Source organism: Scleropages formosus, chromosome 13 (assembly GCF_900964775.1).
Source record: "Scleropages formosus chromosome 13, fSclFor1.1, whole genome shotgun sequence".
Classification (NCBI taxonomy): domain Eukaryota; kingdom Metazoa; phylum Chordata; class Actinopteri; order Osteoglossiformes; family Osteoglossidae; genus Scleropages; species Scleropages formosus.
Window position 1 is genome coordinate 25,312,726 of NC_041818.1, and position 22,015 is coordinate 25,334,740.

Sequence of the window (22,015 nt, forward strand, 5' to 3'; positions counted from 1 at the left end):
ACGAGTGCGAAGAGCGAGGGCCTCCAAGAGCCATGAGGGATGGGGGGAGGGGGGTCCCAGCGTCCTGGGTGGGCATAAACTACTGCTCTCACACACAGTGATAATGTTTCTTTTTTGGTCGGGGGGGGGGGGTGGGGTGGTATTCAAGGTTCTGTATCATAAGGAAACTGGATCTCCATATGAAAGGCGCTGGGCTCCAGTCCTGGGGGGGGGCGCTCTGGTGGGGGGGGTCAGCATTCCTGTGTTTTTCACATCAGTAATTTCACTGCTAAGGCTCTCTAGTCATTGGATGAGGAAAAGAAACACCTGCGGACACCGCGGCCCACGAGGAACAACATCGGGGGGTGGGGGGGTGTCAGTTAAGGCACCAGGTGTACTGAAGTCCGGAACAGGCTGGAGGAGAGCGGTCGTCTCGAACCCTAATCGGAGGACCGTACCCGTCCAGGTCACAGCCAGGGCAGTGGTTACCGCTACTGCCTGAAGGACACGGGTTCGAATCCCACCTCCTGTTTGGCCGCAGAGTGACGCCGCTCACCGAGATGAGGAGGCTGGAGTGGAGCCCGACCCCCCCGGTGTCTTATTGCTTGAGGGGCTGCTTGGGCTCCTTTGAGCGGCGGGTCTCGAACACACCTCCACGTGCATGCAGTAACACTCGAACCTGCACGCTCACAGCGGCACTGATAAACGAGACAAACGCGAGCAGTAAGAGCGGTGCGACGGGCCGTTCGGAGCGCGAGATAAAACGCAAACGAACACGATCGATCCAATACCCAGCATCCGCGTGGAAGCCGGCGCTCAGCGTTTCCAGCCTTGCGGTGATGTAAAAACCAGGTAAAAATCTTAACAAGACAAGTACATTAATCAAGTGGTTCCACGTCGAAGTTGTGATTTCGGACTCGACTTTGGATGAGGGCCGAGAGAGCTCTTCCGGAATGTTCCGCTAAGCGGTCGCGATTTTTCATGCTGCGACGCAAAGTGCTATCGAGGAAGTGGTAGCGTACTAATTTATTAATTATTATTTATTAATTTATAACATCAAAGTTCCGCACCCATAAGGAAACTGGGTCTCGACACCTTGTGCTCCTCACGGCTCCTTTTTCGCGTAAAGAACATTCAGCTACTGACAACAGCCGTGAATAAGAGAAAGGTGCCCCCCCCCCACCCCCGAGAAATAAATACTGTAACAAGGCCCCCGGCCGTCACCCTGCTTTTACCGCGTTACCTCCCAAAAAGGCCCCGACAGCGTAGCGCACAACAAAACTGAGCCCCACAGTGAAATGTTCGTCTGTATCCATAAGGCTAAAGTGTGACGTCTTGAGCTTTTTCATGTTTTAAACGTGGGCCGAGTAAAATTCAATTCCTTTGATGCTGTTCGATTTATGGCTCCTGTACCGACATACCGTACCGTCCTCAAACACGGTACAGTAACGGACTTTTCATATAGAGCAATAAAAAAGTCAAAAAGGAGTGTTATACGCTGCTGCTTCAAAGTATGTGAACCCCTTGTGTCCCTTAGTTTTACCACGAAATAGATATTTAATAAGAATCAGTGTTCCTCATGTGACGCAGTGGGTGTGTAATTATGAATTCCAAATGTTGCTTTAGAGGAAATCATGTGTGTAGTAGAAACACGGTAATAGTGTGTAAATCAGTGATTATTAATTTAATTAAAAAAAATCACATTTATTTATTCATTTTATGAGTTAATTATAAGATTTAGATTTCATAAGTCCTTTTTTAATATTCCATACGATGACGATGACCATCCCGTTAGGGCTCACACACTTTGAACTTTGAACACTTTGACACACTTTGCTATAAATTAAAAACCAGTACAACTTGGGTGAAGTCAGTGTTGCCAGCTCTGCCACATGGTGTCATTGGTTTTTAATTTATAAAAGTCGTAGCGCAGATTTTGCCACATGGTTTTATTTACAGCGGCGACACGGAGGAGGACAGGAGTCGCTCGGCGCCTCCTCCTGAAGGCCACCGGAAGGAGAAGAGGCGGTTCGATGGGACACTGGAGTGGAACGGCAGGGAATCGGAGGGAGGGGGAGAGAGAGAGAAAGCGCAGCACAGCCACACGGGGTTTCCATGGAGACGGACAACAATGATCCCGGGCACCTTCTCCCAGCGTAGCCGTTCTGCCGTCGTCCCTGTGTCTGTCGTAGGATGCGGGAACGTTCCGCTCTCATGCAGGAGAACGGAGAAGGGCGGGCCGCCCGTGGAGGATCATGGGATTGCCCTCAGCAAGGACAGGTGCTCTTGGGGTTGGGCTCCTGGCTGAGCTTCAGCCTACCGTCCTCCCTCTGCACATCCCTGTAGAGCAGCGACTTCTGAGCCTTCAGGCGGCACGCCAGGCACATGAAGATGGAGTCCACGTTCTGGCTCTCCTTGGGGTCCTTGGCGGACGTCTCGAACAGCAGCATGTTGTGGGCGTCGGCGAACTTGAGCGCCGTGTTGGACGGCACCTGGATCTGGCTGACCAGGTCGCACTTGTTGCCCACGAGGACGCGGGGCACAGCGGGCGACACGCGGTGCCCGTTGCACTCCTGGATCCAGGTCTTAAGGTTCTGGAAGGAGGCCATGTTGGTGACGTCGTAGACGAAGACCACGGCGTGCACGTTACGGTAGTAGTGCTCCACCATGCTCTTGCGGAAGCGCTCCTGCCCCGCCGTGTCCCACACCTGCACCTGTTCACAGAGAGACGAGGAGTGAGGGGACGCCGATGCCCCCCCTCCCCCCGCCGCTACAGCTCGATGGAGGCAAAGGACAGAAAGGCAGTTTTAAAAAAATGGGGCAGCGGGTGGTGTCGCGGTGAGAGCCGCTGTCTTTTAATTCAGAGGTCTGGGGTTTGGATTCCTGCTGAGGCACCCAAGGTACTGACCAAGTAAATGCAGTAAAAATTACCCTGCTGTATAAAGGCGTACCTTAATAATGCAACCATTGTAAGCTGCTTTGGAGGAATACGTCGGTTAATGAATAAGTAGCGTAGCGGTTAGAGCTACTGCCGTTGGATCCAAAGGTCGTGGGTTTGATCCCCACCTCCTGTCGTTGTACCGTGAGCAAAATATTTACCCCAGATTGCTCCACTAAAATTACCCAGCTGTAAAAATGTGTAAATGACTGTAAGCATGTAATAACAGCGACCTTAACGCTGTAAGTCGCTTTGGAGAAAAGTGTCAGATAAATGTAATATAAAACAGTTGCTACAGTGCTGTGAAAAAACTAGTTTCCCTCCTCCAGATTTATTCTATTATTGCAAATTTATTACATCGAATGTGTTCCAGCCTTCAGCTAAAATCTAGTATTAAAGAAAGAACACCCGAGTGGACAAATGGTATTTTTTTTTTTTTAACTTATCTGATGAACTGATATTGAATTACAGGAAGCATTTAGTTGCAGTCATAGCAGCGAAAGGTGACACAGCCAGTAATTAAGCGCAATTACGGTTTCACGGTGTTGGGTAACCTTGTTCAGTGAGTAAATAAATAAGTAAAAATGTTTCATCTTGGGGGGGTGCGGTGGCGCAGTGGGTTGGACCACAATCCTGCTCTCTAGTGGGTCTGGGGTTCGAGTCCCGCTTGGGGTGCCTTGCGATGGACTGGCGTCCCGTCCTGGGTGTGTCCCCCTCCCCCTCCGGCCTTACGCCCTGTGTTACCGGGTAGGCTCCGGTTCCCCGCGACCCCATATGGGACAAGCGGTTCTGAAAATGGATGGATGGATGTTTCGTCTGTGTTCGCTCGGGTGCTCTTCACATTAAACAACATTTCGGTTGACGACATGAAAACATTCAATGTGAAACAATGAATGAAGGAGATTTATTCTTTGAATCTGGGCTCCCGAGGTTGCCATTTGACCCACTAAGAGGGGACCTTCTATTTGTACACCTGAGAAAGGTACTTACCCTGAATGACACCGCTAAATATAGATGGATAAAGTGTGAAACTGTAAATAATAAAGTGCGCTGCGTAGCACGAAGGCGTCCGCCAAGCACGATTACACCCGATGACTGCAGAAGGTCTCTGCAAATAGAGGACGCAATTTGTACATCGTTTAAAACCTCCGAGAAGGCGGTGTGTGGTGAGACAGCCTCGCTTTCTTGTTTGACAGCAAAACGTCTATTTTTAAACCACTAAAATTAGCCTTTAAAGTGAAGACGCGCTGGTGACGCTCCAAGTGGCCCCCGGTCCTGCGGACGGTGTCCGTGGAGCTCCTCAAACCTTCCGCTTTGTTCGTCAACGTCCAGCTCGGTGATCTCAAACCCCCCGGTTCACGGTCTTTCTCTACCGTTTCCCGCACCTCATATTTCAGGGTGAATATCATTTGTAAGAGAAACACAACACCAATAACTGACACCGGTGAGAAACCGTGTATTTGCAGCGAGCTCCGAGGCCCAACGCTGACATGGACACTTTAATAAAAGATATGAACCCAAAAATGAAATCGCGGTGAAGTCTACTTTGCAGCCGCTGTACAACAGGCTACCGTTAATGCCGTAAACCCGCGATTACCGTTTGCAGATGATCAATGAGCCCATCTTAGCACTTGACTCATTCTGTGGCTATGAGGTCACACGAATGGTGTAACTATAATCTCATTCTTCCCTTTTCAGTTATAATCGTACAAAACTGAATTAATTCCAATGAGCGCTGATAAACCGCCCTTCAGTTTAGGGTGAGATGTTACATTTATTCATTTAGCCGACGCTTTCCTCCAGTCACCTACAGTAACTTAGTTATTTACTCATTCATACACCTGGGTAATTTCACTGGAGCTATTCAGGGTAACTACCTTGCTCGAGGGTACGACGGCAGGAGGCGGCGTTCGAACCGCCAGTCTCTGAGTCCAGAGGAAGCAGCTCTAACCACTACACCCCCTGCTGCCCAAACAGTATAAGTGTCACTAGTGTCAGCGTAACCATAATAGCAACTATTTGTCAGTAGTGTCAGTGTAACTAATTATAACAGTAAATCAATTGTTTCAGTAACAGCAATGATACTATAATATTAGTGACAGTGTAATAATAATACTAACAATGTATCAGCAGTGTAACAGTAGTGACAGTCTATTAACACTGTCAGTGTAACATCATCAGTGACAGTGCAGCAATAACACTAACAATGTGTCAGCAGTGTAAGTGTAACAGTAGCGATAGTGTTTTAACGCTCTCACTGTAACAACAATAGGTGTAACAGCAACAGTTTTGTTCACGGATCGCTGTCAGTGTATCAGTAATCAGTGCGATCACTGTCAACCCCGTGCTGTCAGTGCTGCCTGCATCAGTGGAGTCAGTGCAAAGAAAGGATCGCGGCCGCGTCCGCGTCCACCACGTCGCGTCGCACCTTGATCCGCTCGCCCTCGATCTCCACCGCCTTCTCCCTGAAGTCCACCCCGATGGTGGCCTCTGTCTTCTCGGGGAAGGCCCCCCCCGTGAAGCGGAAGGTCAGGCACGTCTTGCCCACGTTCGAGTCCCCGATCACGATGATCTTGAAGATGCGGGTCTGCACGCTGTGCTCCAGGGACGAGCTCAGCTCCACCACGGGGGGGTCCGTCCCTTGTCTCGTCTCGTCTGCCATCGCGGGACGGGGTTCGGTGCGCCGGAGGCCGGCGGCGGACGGACGCGGCGGCTGGGATCCGGGCCTTGGGCTCCGCTCGGGGGGAAGCGCGAGCGGTCGGGGCATCAGCAGCGGCGGCGGGGGCGGCGGCGGTGGGGGCGGCGGTCCACCTCCATCAGCAGCATCCGCACCGAGATGCGGGAGGAGCGGCGGAGGATGCGCAGAGAGGGCTGGGGTGGGGGAGGGCCGGCGGGGGAGGGGGGTGGGTGGTCCTCGTGCAGGAGATCCGCAGTCTCGGAATAAAAATCCGTGTGATGTCCGGCGGATCATCAGGGATGGTCATCCACGTGCACCGTCATTACAGCGGATCCAGTACAAACAGCAGAAACAGGTGGGCCGAAGGACACCAGATGTCGTCTGTGCGACACCTGTCCCACCCCGACCCCCCACCCCCCCCTAAGGTGGTCTACACCAGAGCAGCAGACCGCGCATCCAAACCCGATTGGCTGGAATCCACCCCGACATGGAGCTGTTAAAGTGACAGTAGCGCGGCGGCGGCGGCGGCGGCGGCGGGGGGTGGAGGGGAGGTGAGGGAGGGATTCCAAGACGGTAAAAATTAAAAAATCATGTTCATAAAAATGTCAAATAATGACCACGATCATCTCAGCTTGAATGCCTAATATTACTGTTAACATGCCGGCTTGTACCTGTCTAGTGATGTATTTAGCAATATATATGTTTAAATACGCTAATATATTATTAATGAGCAACAATATCATTTGTTTCTGTGAGCACTTACTAGTCTTAGCACTACAGTACAGTCACCGTTTTTTGTTATTTAAATGAAGAGTTTCCAAACCCAATAGAAATACATTTACATATTTCAAAATGGCCGCAAAATAAATTATATATGCAAATATTATGGAATATTATTTATTTTAAGTTATATTTACACATCTCTCCAAATACATCATCGGTGTATGCTAATATTTATTTTAGTGACATTTCCAAGTATTAATCTTTGCCAAAAATGCATTTTAAAATGTATTTTTTCCTCCATTTGGAATCAGTGTTTCTTGAACAGAAATATACATGAATAACTGTATGAATAATGAACAAGTGTTGTATTTTTTTGTCTGCTTTAAGAAACAATCCGGACTTATTTGCGCCTCACAAAGCTGCCTTCTCCAGGCCTCCTGAAAGGCTGCTCTGTTTGGGACGCCTCACGAAGCCCGAACCCGGCTGCCTCAGACGGACAGTCGTGCATTCTGAAAGAGCAGCTTATCCCCAACGTGCTCCAAGTGGGCAGAAGAAAACTGCAAAACTGACATACACAAAGCAAACGGCAATTTCACTTTTAAGTATATTTCCGAAAAAATCGCTCGCCTTACAGCAAAGCAATAACAATGGGTTTTTATACAGTAAATAGTGTATATAATTAAATATTTACAAAGTGGTACTTTCATAAATTAAATGAAAATGTTGATTTTCCAACATGGTCCTCACTGCAGAGCTCTGTGATGTTGGCTGTCAGATTTCTTGAAGTTACAGGAACCTCAGTACCCCAACTATGAAGCACAAGTTCCCTTTTGACAGAACCTGCCAAGTTTTACAAAAGTTCACGTAACGGTTTATGGTTACATTCTGGATGCACTGCACGTATCATGCTCCTCTTCCAGTGGATTAAATTCCCCTTGTGATCTCTTTGCAAGGTCGATTAAGGCCCAGTGACTCATATAACTTGCAGGTATGTCGCTTTGAAGTCTGTACCCAGTGCGTTCTTTGCGTTGCATTTGTAAATCCCTGAGTTCATGAGCACCGGGTTTTGAATCACAAGGTTCCCTTCCATGGTCATATGGATGCTGCCCTGTGTGGCGAACCGGTTACTGGGAACGAGTGTTGTTCGTCCTGGCAGAGTCCAGGAGATTTCGGGTTTGGGGGTGCCGGTAGCAGTGCAGGTAAGTGTTACGGGCGATCCCCTGGCCACCCGTGTTATGGAGGGGGGTGCACTTGTGATGCGTGGTGGGTAAACCATCACTGCTACTGGGTACGACAGAACCGATGAGCCAAATGTGTTGGTGACTTTGCAGCTATAGGTACCTCGATCAAACATGGTGGTATCTTTCACCTGGAGTGTACCATTGGATAAGTAGGTAACTTTACCAATGACCTGAGGTTTGTTGAGGGTTAAGCCACTGGGGAGAGTCCAGGTTATGGTAGCCTGGGGCCAGGCATCGACCAGACAAGGCAGGCGTAGGTTCTGCCCAAAAGAGATCTTCATGGGTCCTGGAGCTCCTCGAATCTGAGGCTTCTTTCCTGGCTCAAGAGAATAACGTTTCTCGCCTTGTCCGGCTACATTTTTGGCCAGGCAGCGATACGCACCTTTGTCGCCCATGACTGGACGTAGTATGCGCAGTGTGCCATTGCTAGGATGGTGCAGGAATCGTTCAAGCCTGTCTCCTGGGTTCAGGACTGTGCCATTGGGGAGCAACCACACAAATTCTGGCATTGGCTTTCCACGAGCAAGACACTCCAGAGTGATTTCATGTGCATCTACCTTGAGGGGCAAAACCTCAATGTTGGGCATAGCAAAGCTGGGCTTTTCAGCAAGCGATGCCACTTCCAACTCCATCTCCAGACTTGCCTCCCCCAGGTCATTTTTTGCTTGGCACACAAATCGACCTTCATCTGTCTTCCTCAGGCCCCGCAGCTCCAAGCTTCCGTTCTGGTGCACCTGGAATCTTCCTCCATGGTAGGGTGCCAGCATTGAGATCCCCTGAGGGGTAGTCCAGGTGATTCGTGGATTGGGCATGCCCTCGGCTTTGCAGTGTAGCAGTTTTGTCTGGTAAGACACTGCCAGAACTTTCATGCTGGTTTTTCCTCCTTTACCACCAATCTGCGGCTCTTGCGCCTCCACTTCCAGTTTCACATTTTTTATTTCATCTCCTGCTGAGTTTCTGGACACACAGGCATATTTTCCTTGGTCATCAACACCCACCTTCCTAATTACCAGAGTCCCGTCTTCTAAGATTTGGTATCTGTTGGATGAAGAGGCGATAACATTATTGTTTGGTGAGAGCCATATAATCGTAGGTGGAAGATCACCACTGGTATCACACTTCATGTAGGCTGGCTCCCCAAGGCGACCCTTGACAGACACCTGGTTCTTGGATAAGATCCTGAGGGAGTCTTGGACCACCCTGACGTTAACCCTCATTTCATCTTCTCCAAGCTCATTCTTGGCATAGCACGTGTAGTTGCCCTCATCTGCCTTCTCCATCTGTCGCAGCAGGAGAGTACCATTTCCAAAAATGACGTAGCGGCGGGAGCGGACACCGCTGTCATCTGACTGCAGGGCATTGCCGATTGTGGTGCCATCTGGCAGACTCCAGGAGACCTCTGGGTCCGGCAGACCCGAGGCCACGCAGTCCACCTGGAAGTTGGCGCCATACACAACCTTCTTTGAGGCTGTTTCCAAATTTTCAATCTTTGGTGGCTTCATGAGGACCTCCACTTGAAAGAGCTCCATGTCCTCCCCGTTGGCTCTCTGGAACATACAGCGATAACTGCCTCCGTCCTTTGCTGTCAGCTGATGGATCCGAAGAGTCCCATTGGGGAAGACAGTAACGGGTCTCTCAGGGCTACAGCACAAATGGAAAAAAGAATGATGCATTTTACTTGATTATTCTAAGATCCTGGCAAACAATGACACTCACTTATGTCAATACACTGGATATGAACTACTTTGAAATTTTTTTAAATGCTTTTAATAGAGCATAAAGTTTGTCATACAATAAAATTTTTTATTTCTCTCGCCCTATGCCCCGTGTTGCCGGGTTAGGCTCTGGTTCGCCGCAACCCTGCTTGGAGCAAGCAGTTTCAGCTTGTGCGTGTGTGTGTGTGTGTGTGTGTGTGTGTGTGTGTGTGTATTTACAGTTCATGGCAGGTTATTCACATCTTGTTAATTTCTATATTCAGACTTGATATTTTCTGATCAGGAATTTTTGAGAATCATTAAGAAAAAGTCATCTTGAAATTGCTCAATATTTCAGATGTCAGAGAAAAAACAGATTATTTCATAGATACTAGATAAATGCTGACACTGGGATGTCTTCAAAGGCTTGTATTTAATAGCAGGAGTTATCATGTGTCCAAACTGCTAATGCATTTGACCTTAGTTAAGCTTTTTGGACCATTAGTTACTATTAATTACATTTATTACCTTTTAAGGCTCTTATAAACTGACTGGTGTAAATGTTTTGGGGCAAAGGAGGCAAAAGTCAGTTGGATATGAAGCTTATTTAAAGTAGCCATCTGGGAAAGCTATTAAATAAAACATTTCAAGTGATGATGCCTTGCATCCTAGTCTCCTGTTTTAGACTTAAGAAAAGTATGCAGGCTAAAGGCAAATTTCTGTATCTGAAAAATGATGTTGTCCAAACAGGGTAAGAGGATTTTTTTTTCAGTGGTTTCTTTTAATATTCTGTCAGGCTGCTATGAATATTTACTCTGTTTCAAGGTTGGTGCTATTAGTATTCACAACATTTTAACATTGTGGGACTTTTAGGAGACAAATGTTTGGTGATATAATTGGAAATAGTGAACTCCAAAAGTACAGTAGCAAAAAAAGCATTTTTGTTTTGTGTTATGTTATATATGATTATACCACTTGATACGATGTATTTGTACCTGTAGCGAGAATCCAGCAAGATTTTGGAGGGGAGTGTCCAGAGTGCACCACGTGGGCTCTTCATAGACTCTGGGCAGTGCAGATAGACCGTGGAGCCATACATGGCCTTGACCTGGTGCTGCCGGGGACTAAAAGCCCCCTGCACGATGTCCAGCTGTACGACCCTCTTTGCCATGCCAACCGCGTTGACAGCAGAGCATTCGTATCTCCCAGAATCGCTGGACGTGGTGCTCGTCATGTATAGTGTCCCATTGGGGAAGACAAAAAGGCGCCCACCGAGGACCTGAGAGGGCTTAATTTGAATCCCTTTGGGGAGACTCCACTTCAGAGTTGGAGGGGGCTCTCCCTTGGCTGTGCAGTGCAGGTAGATATTGCCACCCGTCTGCAATACCGTGCTCTCTGAGGCCTCCTCCTCGATAGCCGGAGGCAGGGCAGCAACATTTATGTTGTAGGTGAGTGTATCGGCACCTGCCGCGTTGCTGGCGATGCACTTGTAGTTTCCTTTGCTCGAGAAGTTGGCAGCCTGGATCCTTAGGGTGCCGTTAGACAGGAGCTGCACGGCTGCTGAACCGGGAGGCCCCAAGCCGGGCAGTCCTGTGTTCTGATGCCACACGTCGCGCAAGAACGTCCTATCTGGAAGGATCCAGGATACCTGAGCCTGGGGTTTTCCCACCGCAACACAGTCTAGGGTGATCGGTCGTCCCAGATACACGGAAAAGTCTTTGAAATTTGGGTGCATGATCTTTGGAGTCTGGGTCAGCACGGCAAGGGTGACGACCATCCGATCGGTTCCAAATTTATTCTGTGCCGTGCAGAGGTACTGCCCTCTGTCCTGCAGCTGAACGTTCCTTATCACGAACGTGCCGTTGCTGAGAACTTCAAACCTCTGCCCGTGCTTGGTGTTAGCTTGAATGGTGGCACCTGTTAATGAGAGACAGACAAGTCTGACCCCTCAGGTCAGTTCTAGAGGAGATAATTGCCATCTCATTAGTTTGCCTTAAATCAGTGGGGTCGCAGTGGACAAAGATTAATGTGCTATATAAATGGTACAAAAATTCTGTCTGCGGCTGCTGGTGTCTGCAGATAGTCTGTGGAACATCACATTAGCAAGATCTGGCTTACAGATATAAAGTTCGTGTCCTAAAAAATACATGAAACTATTCCACTAGTGCCAATTTTTTAATCTATGTCTTACAGAGAAGGTTAACATCAAACCATATTGAGTAGAAATAAAGCATTGTTTGTGAAATGATAGAAATCAACAGAACTCTACATCATGCTGTCAGCGTTTACTATGAATCATATTATCGATAAATAGATGACACACAATTTTGAAAACTAAGCTGATTTAATGGATTTTTAAAGGATCACTTTTGGGATGTGAGCAATATTAGTCATGTCTAATTTGAATTCACTCAGACCATCAGAAGATGTTCTTTACGGGTAACATGGATGAGCTCACCTGTGGAGACTTTGGTCCAGGAGAGCACAGGCTCTGGCTGACCCAAGGACTTACAGGGCAGGATCACATCTGCCTCTGCCAGGGTGGACACACTGACGGCGCTTGTGGAGATGATCCTTGGCTTTGTTCCACTGCCCATCAGGTGAGGAAAGGGCAACGCTGTGCTCAGCCTCCTGGGCCCCCAATGGCTGTAGTGCCATCGGCTGCCGTACAAAATGCTTGCTGTGGAGTGCTGCCTGTATCCCTCCCAAGGAAAGGGTGTGGGAGTCACTGGAGCAAAACTCTTTTGGGTCTTGGGAGCCTCATGTGGCTTTGGAGTAGGAGAATTAGTTCTGGGCTTCAGCATAATGGTCTTCCCTAACTGTGAAAGGCGATAGGCGTCAAGTTGCGACTGTCTATACCTGTTTCTGAGTCTGGTGAGCAACAAGTGGTCTCTGGTTCTACTGACAGAATTGTTCAGAGGCGGTTGTGGAATCAATGCTGGGGGTGATGCGAATGGTAAGGCAGTTGCTTTGACAGTCAGTGCTGTGATTTCTGGTCGGTTTGTGACTGCTGCGCTCTGAGAATGCCAGGGTCGGTATGGCGATGAGGGATGATGTCTCGAACTATGAATAGAGGGCCGTATGGGAAACCGATTGGAGTGTCCCCAGGAAAAGGTGGCTGTAGAGGGGGGCTGCGTGTTTGGGATCTGCACATGTTTATGAGTGTGCTTTGTCCTGAGCCAGGGGTGGTCTACGGGAACGACTGGGGAATGAGAGCTCTTGGATTTAGATCTTGAGGAATCATCTTTCCATCCATTTATCCCAAGGAAAGAATCTTTATTCCTGTGTTCCTCAGCTGGATCCCTAGAGCTTGAATTTAATCTCTGCCTGATGTCTTTGGCTTCATTTGGTAAATGTTTCTGAGCTGAGTTTTGGACTGTAGTGATTGGAGGGACAGTTTTTCTGTGAACTTCCTCTCCTTCTGAATAGACGTCAGTCAAAAATGGTCCGGTGGTTTTATCTGAAGGTGTACTGAATTTGATGTATTCCAGTGGTGGTTTGATGTTTCTGCTATGGTTAAACTGAACAGGTGTGTTTTTTGTAGTTGTTATCCATGCTGATTTATGTTCATCTGGCTCAAATGGCGGTACAGTAATGTCAATGTTTTCGTTTCCTGTTTCCTTCTCCTGCTCAGGTAACTGGGAGATGGGCAGCCTGTGGTCTAATAGTGGTGTAATCATTATGTTTGATGAAGTAGGTTGTAATGGTCTCTGCCAGGTCGCCACCGTAGGTAATGGGGTTTGTGGTTGATAGAGACCAAGCTCCACTGTTACAGAAGAAAAATGACTGTGGGAAGGTACTTCGTCCTGTTTTTTCGAACCATCTATAACTGTAGGTCCTTTAGGAAGTGCTGCTTCAGCTAAGAGTTCTGTGTTTACACTTGACTTGTCAGCATTTTTTAAAGCAGGTGATGCCTGTGATTTTGTGTTTGTTGAAGTTTGTTGACTTGTGGTGGCCTCTGAGTTACTCACAGAGAGGATTGAGGGATTCTGGGTGGAATTGATTAGCTGAATCCTTCGATGTGGAGGTCTTCTGCGTCTGAATGGGGGCCTCCTTCGATGTCCCTCTAGTGCGTTATTGTTAGATTTCACTCTGTCCTTCATCAGACGCTTGTCCAACGATTGTTCAGTCTGTGTGTGCAGTTGTAGGCTTGGAGTAGCTACTTGATTCCTGCCAGTATCGGAAACTGTGAAAGAGGTGACGTTCAACTGAGGTTTAGGATAATTGGATACGCTACTGTCATGGTAAATAGGTGATGAAGTTGAGAGTCCTTTCGGTTCGTTGTAATCAAATGTAGTGATAGTGACACTATCGGTGTGTGGAGGAGTAGTACTGGTGGTAGTAGGGGTTGGTGTGGGAGTTGCAAGTACAGGTGTTGGTCTATTTGCTGGTGTAATTTTTCCAAAAGCAATAGATGTGGTTGGGTACACCTTTTGGCCTTTGGAGTGAGCTTTAGCCAGAATCTGAGCCCAGCGATGAGGGTCAAGCTCTTTAACAGACTTGTTCAGTTTCCTCTTCGCTTCCTTGACCTTTGTCCCTTTATTTCCTTGGCTCAGATTCCTGTTGGAGCTGTGAAGCCGTCCGCTGGTCGTATGTGGTGTCTTCGTGGGAACTGAACGCTTTAGCTCTTGAAAACCAGACCCTTCATTTTCAGGGTCCTCCATTGATGGTTTTACAACCTTCATAGGAGTTCCTCCTGGCAGCTCCTCTGCCACCACACCTGAACCATTTAGTGGTTCTGAATCTTTATCACCTGTGATCACTACAAGGTGGGACAGCATGTCGACCCCGTAGAGGTTAGATGCCAGGCAACTGTACTCCCCAGCATCCTCATGAGAGGCCTTACTTATGACCAGAGTGCCATTTGACAATACATAGGTCCTGCCATTTGGAGGTAAGGGCTTCAAGATTTGATTTCTGGGAAGGTACCAGATGATTTCCATGGGCTGAACTGAGGACACAGAGCAAGGAAGCAAGAGTGGTTTTCCACTCTCCACAGACATCACTTGACCATTCAGAGACTCAGGACTGAGAAGGAGCTCCCTCACTGTTAGCCTGAAGGACACAACATCAATGTCATTGTCTGTCCGCAAGAGGCAGTGGTACAGTCCAGAATCAGATAGTGTAACTTTGTTTATAACCAGTATTCCACTCTCATAGGACATCAGTCGTGGATGGGAATTGTTCAGGAGGGACAAATCAGGGAGCATCCATTCTATCTTTTCTCCTCCTGAACCAATCACCTTGCATTCGAGCCTGGCATCAGAACCTTCCAGAACAGCCTGTATCCTGCCAGGTCCTGCTCTTTGTATCATGGCCCAGGAGTACCTGCTGGCTTCTTTCTCTTCCCAGCTATCAATTTGCTTTGAGATGAAAGCAGAAAAATTCAGGACCAGTTTTTTCGTCGTTGTCCTACGTCTGTTCAGCTGAAGGGTGACCCTCGGCTGCAGCAGCCATTCTGGCTCTGCCATCAGTTGCCCCTTCAGCTCCGTGAAGTAAGGGGACTCCTCGTTTGCTGTCTGGGAATACTGAAACGTGGTGTTGTTCTGTCGAGGACCCCTCTCCAGAATTGCTGGGCTCTCGTAATAATAGGCCACCAGCCTCCAGAGCTTCTGCAGCTCATCTCGGTCAATCTCACACTCTAGGTGGCTAACCAGAGTCACGTTGACCACCACCTGTCCTGGTGTCTTCAGGTTTTCCCAAGTGACAGAACTGCCGTCGCTGGGGCGGCTTACCACGCAGCTGACATGGGCTTGGTTGCCGTGGCTGTCGGATAGCATGAAGGTAAGGTGTCCAAGTGGGGGCTCCAGATCCTTGGTGTATGGGAGGTCAGGCTCTGAGTCCTCCCAGATGGTGCTGTCCCTCAGTTTCAGCGGTGAGCTCAGCATTGGCCTCTCACACAGGAGCTGTTCCGGGGACATGTGGAAGATTTGGCTGCCATAGAGGTGCTGAGGTGTGGCACAGGCGGCACAGCTCTCTGCTGGGCCAGAATTACGCTCCTTTTTGCATTTTATCACCCCTGTGAGGAGAGAGACAGAAAAAAGGGCAGAAAGTATATTTCTACTCCACTTTATTTATTTATTTCTGATATTATAATTGCTTCAGAATGAAGGTCACAGATGTCCCACGCTCAAGAGCGAATCAATTATGCGGAACATGAGAGGAAGCCTGTTTACGATTAATACAGTGATCACCCGGTAGTGTATCTTCATCAGAAGTTACATTTGAAACATTTGTAAGGATAAATTTCCAGCTGTAAATAAAGATGGAACAAATTGACTTTTTTCGACAGTGATTTCCAGGAAAGGAGACGCAATGTAAACGCTTTCAGTTACGGTTCATTTTCAGGGAAATGGTGGACACACATGGCCTGTGCAACTGAAGCCAAACAACTTACCCTCTTTCTTCTTGTTCCAATCCTGGAGCCAGTGCAGGTGGCAGTCGCAAGCCCAGGGGTTGCCGTGCAGGGAGAGCACCTCAAGCCTGTCCAGGTGTTGCAGGGTGCCTGGCCGTAGGTGCTCCAAGCGGTTGTCAGCCAGATGCAGGTGGCGAAGGCTGGAGCCCCAGAAGCATCCCGAGACAGAAATGGTAATGAAGGTGTGGGGGTGCAGCTCCCTCAGCTGGTTGCCCTCCATCTGTAGGAGCCTGAGCGACATCAGTCCACTGAAGGTGAAAGGCTCGATGAAGCTGATAGCATTGTGGTCCAGGTAGAGTCGCACCAGGCCCTGCAGCCCCTGGAACATGCTGGGGTCAAGCCGCTTCAACTTGTTGTAACTCAGTTTCAGAATCTAGGAAAGGTGGCAAGAAGCCAAATCCAGGTAAAAAAAGTATGCCAGGACTGAAAGCTGCAGTACATCTCATATCTCATATTAAATATTTTTCATCAGGATCTCTTGTGATGGTGCACTTCTACAGTGACACAAGAATTTAGAATTGGAGGAATCTTGCTGCGTTTCTTTCGCGGATCAAGGTATTCTTTTGGTTGGTAATAGTTATCGTCTTAAACAGTACCTGCAGTGAGCGAAGATTGTAAAATGCTCCCGGAGATATGGTTGTGATGTCATTCCCGTGGAGCATGAGCATCTCCAGCCGTTGGAGCCTGGCAAAGTCAGAGGTGCCCAACTGCTGGATGCTGTTGTAGCTGAAGTGGGTAAGAAATCATGTCAGAGTTCAGCCTTAGCAGAATGACATGTAAGCCTCTTGATAAAGGCAGATTTCATTACGCTGCAGGGACGGCTAGTGCATTCTATGCCCTCCCAGTACGTGCACAAAACATTATGTAAAAGAAAAATTTGTGAAAAATTTCCACGTTGGAGGTTACACAGATGCCGTTAAGACAAACACTGGGTAAACTGTGCTTGCAACTGCAACTGCTTGCAATTTTTTGGCGTAAGTGGCAAATTTAGCAAGATTTATTTGCTGAATATCAACGCTACATTTTCCATGTGTACACAAGTTGTGGTTCGACAAGCAAAAGAAACAACAGGCCCTCTTGGCCCATGGGAGCTCACCTCGCATTATGCCTGGTATGATGCTCAGCAGCGCTGGAGTGTTTGCAAATGGGAATTGAGACCCCCTTTAGTCTTAAACAGGCTGCTCCTAAATATTGATTGTGTTAATGATTGCAAAACAGGGACCATTGCCTTTTCATTGTTTTGTTGGCAGCTGACAATGTTCTCAAGCACTGACCTTGTACTTCTACCCACTGACTAACTCAGGTTGGGCTCAAGAGTAGTAGAGCAAGGCCCCTCTGCTGTGACTGGAGCCAACAGCCTTCAAGCTGTTCCACTCACCACCCTCACTGGGCCAACCACCTAGCACTGGATCGTTACTTCTGTTTCCACAGGTTCTAACTTTGTGATCATTGTTGTATTGCATATCCGCACAGGTCCCCTATAACCACAGTAGAATGCCCAGGAGAGGCAGGCAGCCACTGGTAGCTTGACCCCCAGAGGTTAATTTTTCTCGCCTTCATCATGACTGGGGGTCTTTTGTTTTCCTCTCCTCAGCTACCAGCTGGCTCCCATAACAATATATTATCATTATTTTTGTAATTGCCCTGCTTTAACTTTTCTTCAGTGCTCTTTGTCATTCTGCTGAGAAGAGCGCTCAGTGAAAATAAGCGGAATTGAACTGAACTGGGTTGTAAGTCAGTGAGCTTAGCTACTACACTACATACTACACTGATTGCCTCCCAGCCACACAACCGCTCAGTAAATAGCTCTGTTTTTTTAATTCATCATTAACATATGTGCACAGGCAGGTGCTGCTGAGAGCAGACTGTGCCAAAAAAGGGCTTGCATTTGAGTCTGAATTCTGAGCAGTCTGGGAACCATTAAGTGAATACAGGATGGATGGTAAAATTAAGTTCATGTTTTACAACTCTGGCTCAACGTGCAAGCTGCCCATAGACACAGATCCAGGAGCAACTCTAAGTTCAGAAAACCCATTACAGGTCAAAGTTCACCAGGCTCAGAAATGATGGGCAGTTAGTGGTGGGGGGTGTGTCAGAGGGGTGTGTCTACAACCTACCCCAGGTTCACACGCTCTGTATCATCGGGCAGGCTGGATGGAGCAGACTTCAGGTGGCGGAAGGTACAGTGCACTTCCCGGGGGCTGGGGCAGCTGCAGGACTTGGGGCAGGTGGACCGTGCAAGGGACGTGGACATGGCCAGCAGCGAAACCAGCACCACTACAGCCCAGAGGGCAGGGACACCCGGCAGAGTCATTGTTCGTTCAGTCTCACGACATCATCTGACCTGAAACGAGAGGAATCTTTGGTGGGAAGGTTCTGTCAGCTGTCATGCTACCATACTGTATAATAATAATAGTAATAATAATAATAATAAGAAGAAAAATATCTAGGTGTAGTGACTTTAATCATACTTCAAACTACTTGTATAGCTTGTAATTTTACCCATTTAAGTAGATAGCAATTTTCTTATCATGATTTATCCTCCTAGGGTTTGGATTTCACCTACCATCCTCCTGGTCATAATGCATTATGCATGATGCGCTAGAGGCTTTGCTGCCCTATGATGCCCTTTAATAGTAATTTGACTGGGCCTTATGAGTACTGCCATTCAACTCCACTACCACTCTCTGGGCAGGACCCCTTTGCTGACACCCCTGCCCTATTTGCCCTCAAGCAGAACTTGGGTTGTAAGAATCTCACCTACACCCACTAGGTGTAGAGGGAAGGAAAAAAATTCTCACAATTTACAGTACTAATTTCAGAACACCCTGCTTGCACAAGCAAGCCTCAGACTGCCAAAATAATAAAAATAATAACGGGAGAAAAAAATACACTGATGACAAGTAAATGCTGAAATATTTGCCTCAAAGGAAAAGTATGTACATAACTATCCAACCTCATTGTTATATGTTATACTGAGCCCAGATAGACACCTAAGGCCAGGGGTGCATACTATAGGGGGGGGGGGGGGGGGGTGGTTGACTGGAAGACCAGAAATAGCTGTGTCAGCCTGGCTGTCAGTATCACGTTAATGACCCATGATGAGATGTGGAGCATTTCAGGCCGAATAAACCACCCTCCCTCCTGAGGCCAGCAGTGTGTCCAGTTGCCCCCCCCCTTTGGGCATCACAGTAAATGGAAATATGAGAGTAACTGTGCTACAGATGCCACACACTGGTGCTGATCAGAGCCAAATTTTTCTTGCAGTGTACATTTATTCATTTAGCCTTTGTTCAAAATAAATCACTGTTATCTACTACTATTTACCTATTTATATAGCAGGAGAGTTTTTACTGAATCACTTTAGAGTAGGTACCTCACCCAACAGTATGACAGCGGGAAGAGGAGATTTGAACCGACAACCTCTTGTTCAAGAATCAGAATCAGAATCCAGTTTATTTGGCCAAGTATGCACACACATACAAGGAATTTGGCTTTGGTTCCCAATGGCTCATAGTGTAGAGTAGACAAAAAAAAACACACACAGAACACACAACATACATTCAATTGCTTCTTCGAGTCACGATCAGTAATTCAGAGTCTATTATGGAAGCACAGGGTGAACTTCTAAGTCAGGTTGAGCGTCTAGCTTGTTAACATCTACATTTATTCATTTATCTGATGCTTTTCTACAAAGTAACTTATTTACAATTATTACAACGGTTACAATTATTTATCCATATACAATTGGGTAGTTTTACTAGAGTAATTTAGAGTAAGTACCTTGCCCAAGGGTTCTACAGCCAGAAGTGGGGATTAAACCTGTCACCTACGGATCCAAAGGCAGTAGCTTTAATCACTACACTACCAGCTATCCCCATTATGGTCGATGACTAGTTGTTCACCGCAGGTCTCGCCAATAAGGCGAAATCCATGCTGATGCGACACAAAGGCCTCCATGTAGTGCTTCATAACTTCGCAGACGAGTTTTGCAGAAAGAGAATATCCATTCTGGAGCACAAGGAGGAAGGACCGGGACCAAGAATAGGACGCCGGCCTGGGATTCTTCTCCGAATAGACAAAACAGCCGCGAGGAAACTTTCCTCAAAACAGACTTCACAGATGTCTGCTGGTCATTAGGCCTGTCTGCGTATGAATTTATGTCTAATACTTGATAAAAAAAGGTTTGGCACGTGTGTGTGCGCGATGAAGAGAGCGGCATAGAGAAAGTGTGTGTTTCAATGGGTTTGGCCTTCTGCCTGCTCCTGCAGCAGTAATTCCCAACCCACACCTCCGCCTCGATCCCCCAAGCCTCCTCATACCGTGTAATAATCCAGGGATAACTTAAAGCTCGGTAGGAGTTCACGCAGGCTACCGCAACGGGTCATGTAGAGCAGAATGTGGCAGAGGCACAAAAGCGGCTTCGGTGCGGTGAAATCAGCGCCATCTGGTCCAGCAGCAGCCTCCGCGGCTTCTCACGACCCGTTCATAACTCACGCCCGGGTCCGACACGAGCCGCTCGATTCGAAACACGGCCGCGCGCCGCAAGGCAACACATGTAACGTGTTCTCCGCCATATGGTCCTCATATGTGACACGTGTTTACCGCGTTACCGCTCCGGCAGCGGTTCCCAGCGCGGTGAGCCAAGGCTGCCTTTCGAAGGCGCTCTATCAGACTTGAGTGATAAGGACATGCTGGATGGAGCACGGATCTCCCTTCCTTTATTTACCGCACAGACCTTGGAAGGAAGCCCACTTTCTGGAAAAGTACCAGTAATAAAGCTTTTCCTCAATAGGACGCTTATGCGGCTCAACGCATGATTTATTCATCACGGCAACCGCATACATCTGTCAGCAGAGCAATATAGAATAGTTTGTTTGTTGTATTCATTAAAATATACTGCGATGAGGTAATTGTGTTATGAAAATGTTATGACACCTGTGTCGGCGCGTTCGAGCTGAGCGTCGGCGCCTGTTTTAGAGTTCTCATGGTTATGTCGTTTCACATATATCATGGTTCGGTAATATTGAATTTTGAGACAAAGTTTCTTGTTCAGCCATTCTGAGTTTTTGTTTCTTTAGCTGCAGTTTTTTTTCCTTAAATAACAAAATAATGAGAATATCTGTCATAGTGCATGATGACAATAAATAACATTTTCCCCTTGTATTGTATACTAGTGTTGAAAGACATATTCATCGGCAGCAAATGACAAAAAATCAATAGAGACTATTAGCATTCCTACAATTATTGTTATTCCAGACTCATAAGTAGCCATCAAAGATTACCTGGCAGTTTGGAGGAGAATGACGGTGGCCCCCAGCAGCGTCACTTAATTTTTCACTTTCCCTATCATCCAGGAGACCCAGAGACCGTGGGCTTCGGGGCGCGCTCACCCGGTCCTTGGACCCGAAGTGACGGAGGTGTAGGTCTGGCCTTCAGACTTCAACCCCACGTCCAGCTGTCCCAGTAACGCACATCTGGAGAAGAGCTTAAGTTCCCCCTGAATGCTGTGGAGCTGGATCAGCCCTCCAGCACACCCCACCTCCTTCCCTCCATCTCTCTCTCTCTCTCTCTCTCTCTCTCTCTCTCACCCCTTCATTCCCCACCTTCACCTCTCTCTCCTGGGCATAAGCCGCACCCCTTCCCTACCTCTCCTCACCTGCACACACCCTGTCAGGTGAACAAACCGACAATCGAAGGTCCCGTTTTCTCAACATGCGTTCAACTTTGGGCGAAGCGAGACTCTACTGTTAGAAACGGAAGAGCAAAAGGCAGTCCATAGTACAGAAATTACATGAGAAATTACATTACACAACCCAAGAACAAAAAAGAGGGGAAAAAAAGGTGGAATGGTCATTTTTTTTATCAGAAAAATAATGGTAACGTTCACTGGCAGCGCGCACACACACACACACACACACACACTCATTGACTTACTCTTCTTCTTCCTCTTTCCCTAATATCTCTGCCTCTGTTCCATACTTATGGGTTTAGCACAAGAAAAGGATCTGTGGTTTTAGGTTTTACACGCTGATGCACGTCTTAGCAAGTCTCCCAGGAAGCGAGAGCGAGTGAAGATGTTTCATGGTTTACACCCATGTGTATATAAGTATAAACCTGTTAGTGGTTTCTTGGGTGTTTCTCACGTGCTCCGTGAATGCGATTCCTTTTCTTTGTCATGCTAAAAGACTCCAGTTCCTCTTTCTTTCACGTATTTAGCCTCAGAACATCTCCTAGGCCCTTTGTGCCCAAGTGCGACAACGTGGCGCATCATCACCTCGCACTTTTGATGCCTGCTGAATCCCCCATTTCAACAGAACTATTACTGCGGCATTAGCATTCATATGT

The 22,015-nt window shown here is 47.6% G+C and overlaps 2 protein-coding genes across 2 annotated transcripts; both read right to left on the bottom strand.

Moving 5' to 3' along the window:
- Positions 1–1,656: 1,656 nt before the first annotated feature.
- On the bottom strand, positions 1,657–6,447 carry rab33a (RAB33A, member RAS oncogene family). Its single transcript, XM_029257612.1, has 2 exons — positions 5,346–6,447; positions 1,657–2,693 (listed from the first exon to the last, which is right to left on the bottom strand). Exons 1-2 carry the CDS (start codon positions 5,886–5,888, stop codon positions 2,247–2,249), a joined length of 990 nt encoding a protein of 329 aa, XP_029113445.1. The 5' UTR covers positions 5,889–6,447; the 3' UTR covers positions 1,657–2,246.
- A 613-nt stretch (positions 6,448–7,060) lies between these two features.
- LOC108922928 (matrix-remodeling-associated protein 5) lies at positions 7,061–21,213 on the bottom strand. The gene is made up of 7 exons (XM_029257611.1): positions 20,953–21,213; positions 17,785–18,011; positions 16,264–16,393; positions 15,650–16,040; positions 11,711–15,271; positions 10,248–11,169; positions 7,061–9,199 (listed from the first exon to the last, which is right to left on the bottom strand). The coding sequence occupies exons 2-7, from the start codon at positions 17,979–17,981 to the stop codon at positions 7,291–7,293; spliced, it is 7,110 nt and encodes a 2,369-aa protein (XP_029113444.1). The 5' UTR covers positions 17,982–18,011; positions 20,953–21,213; the 3' UTR covers positions 7,061–7,290.
- Positions 21,214–22,015: the final 802 nt, after the last annotated feature.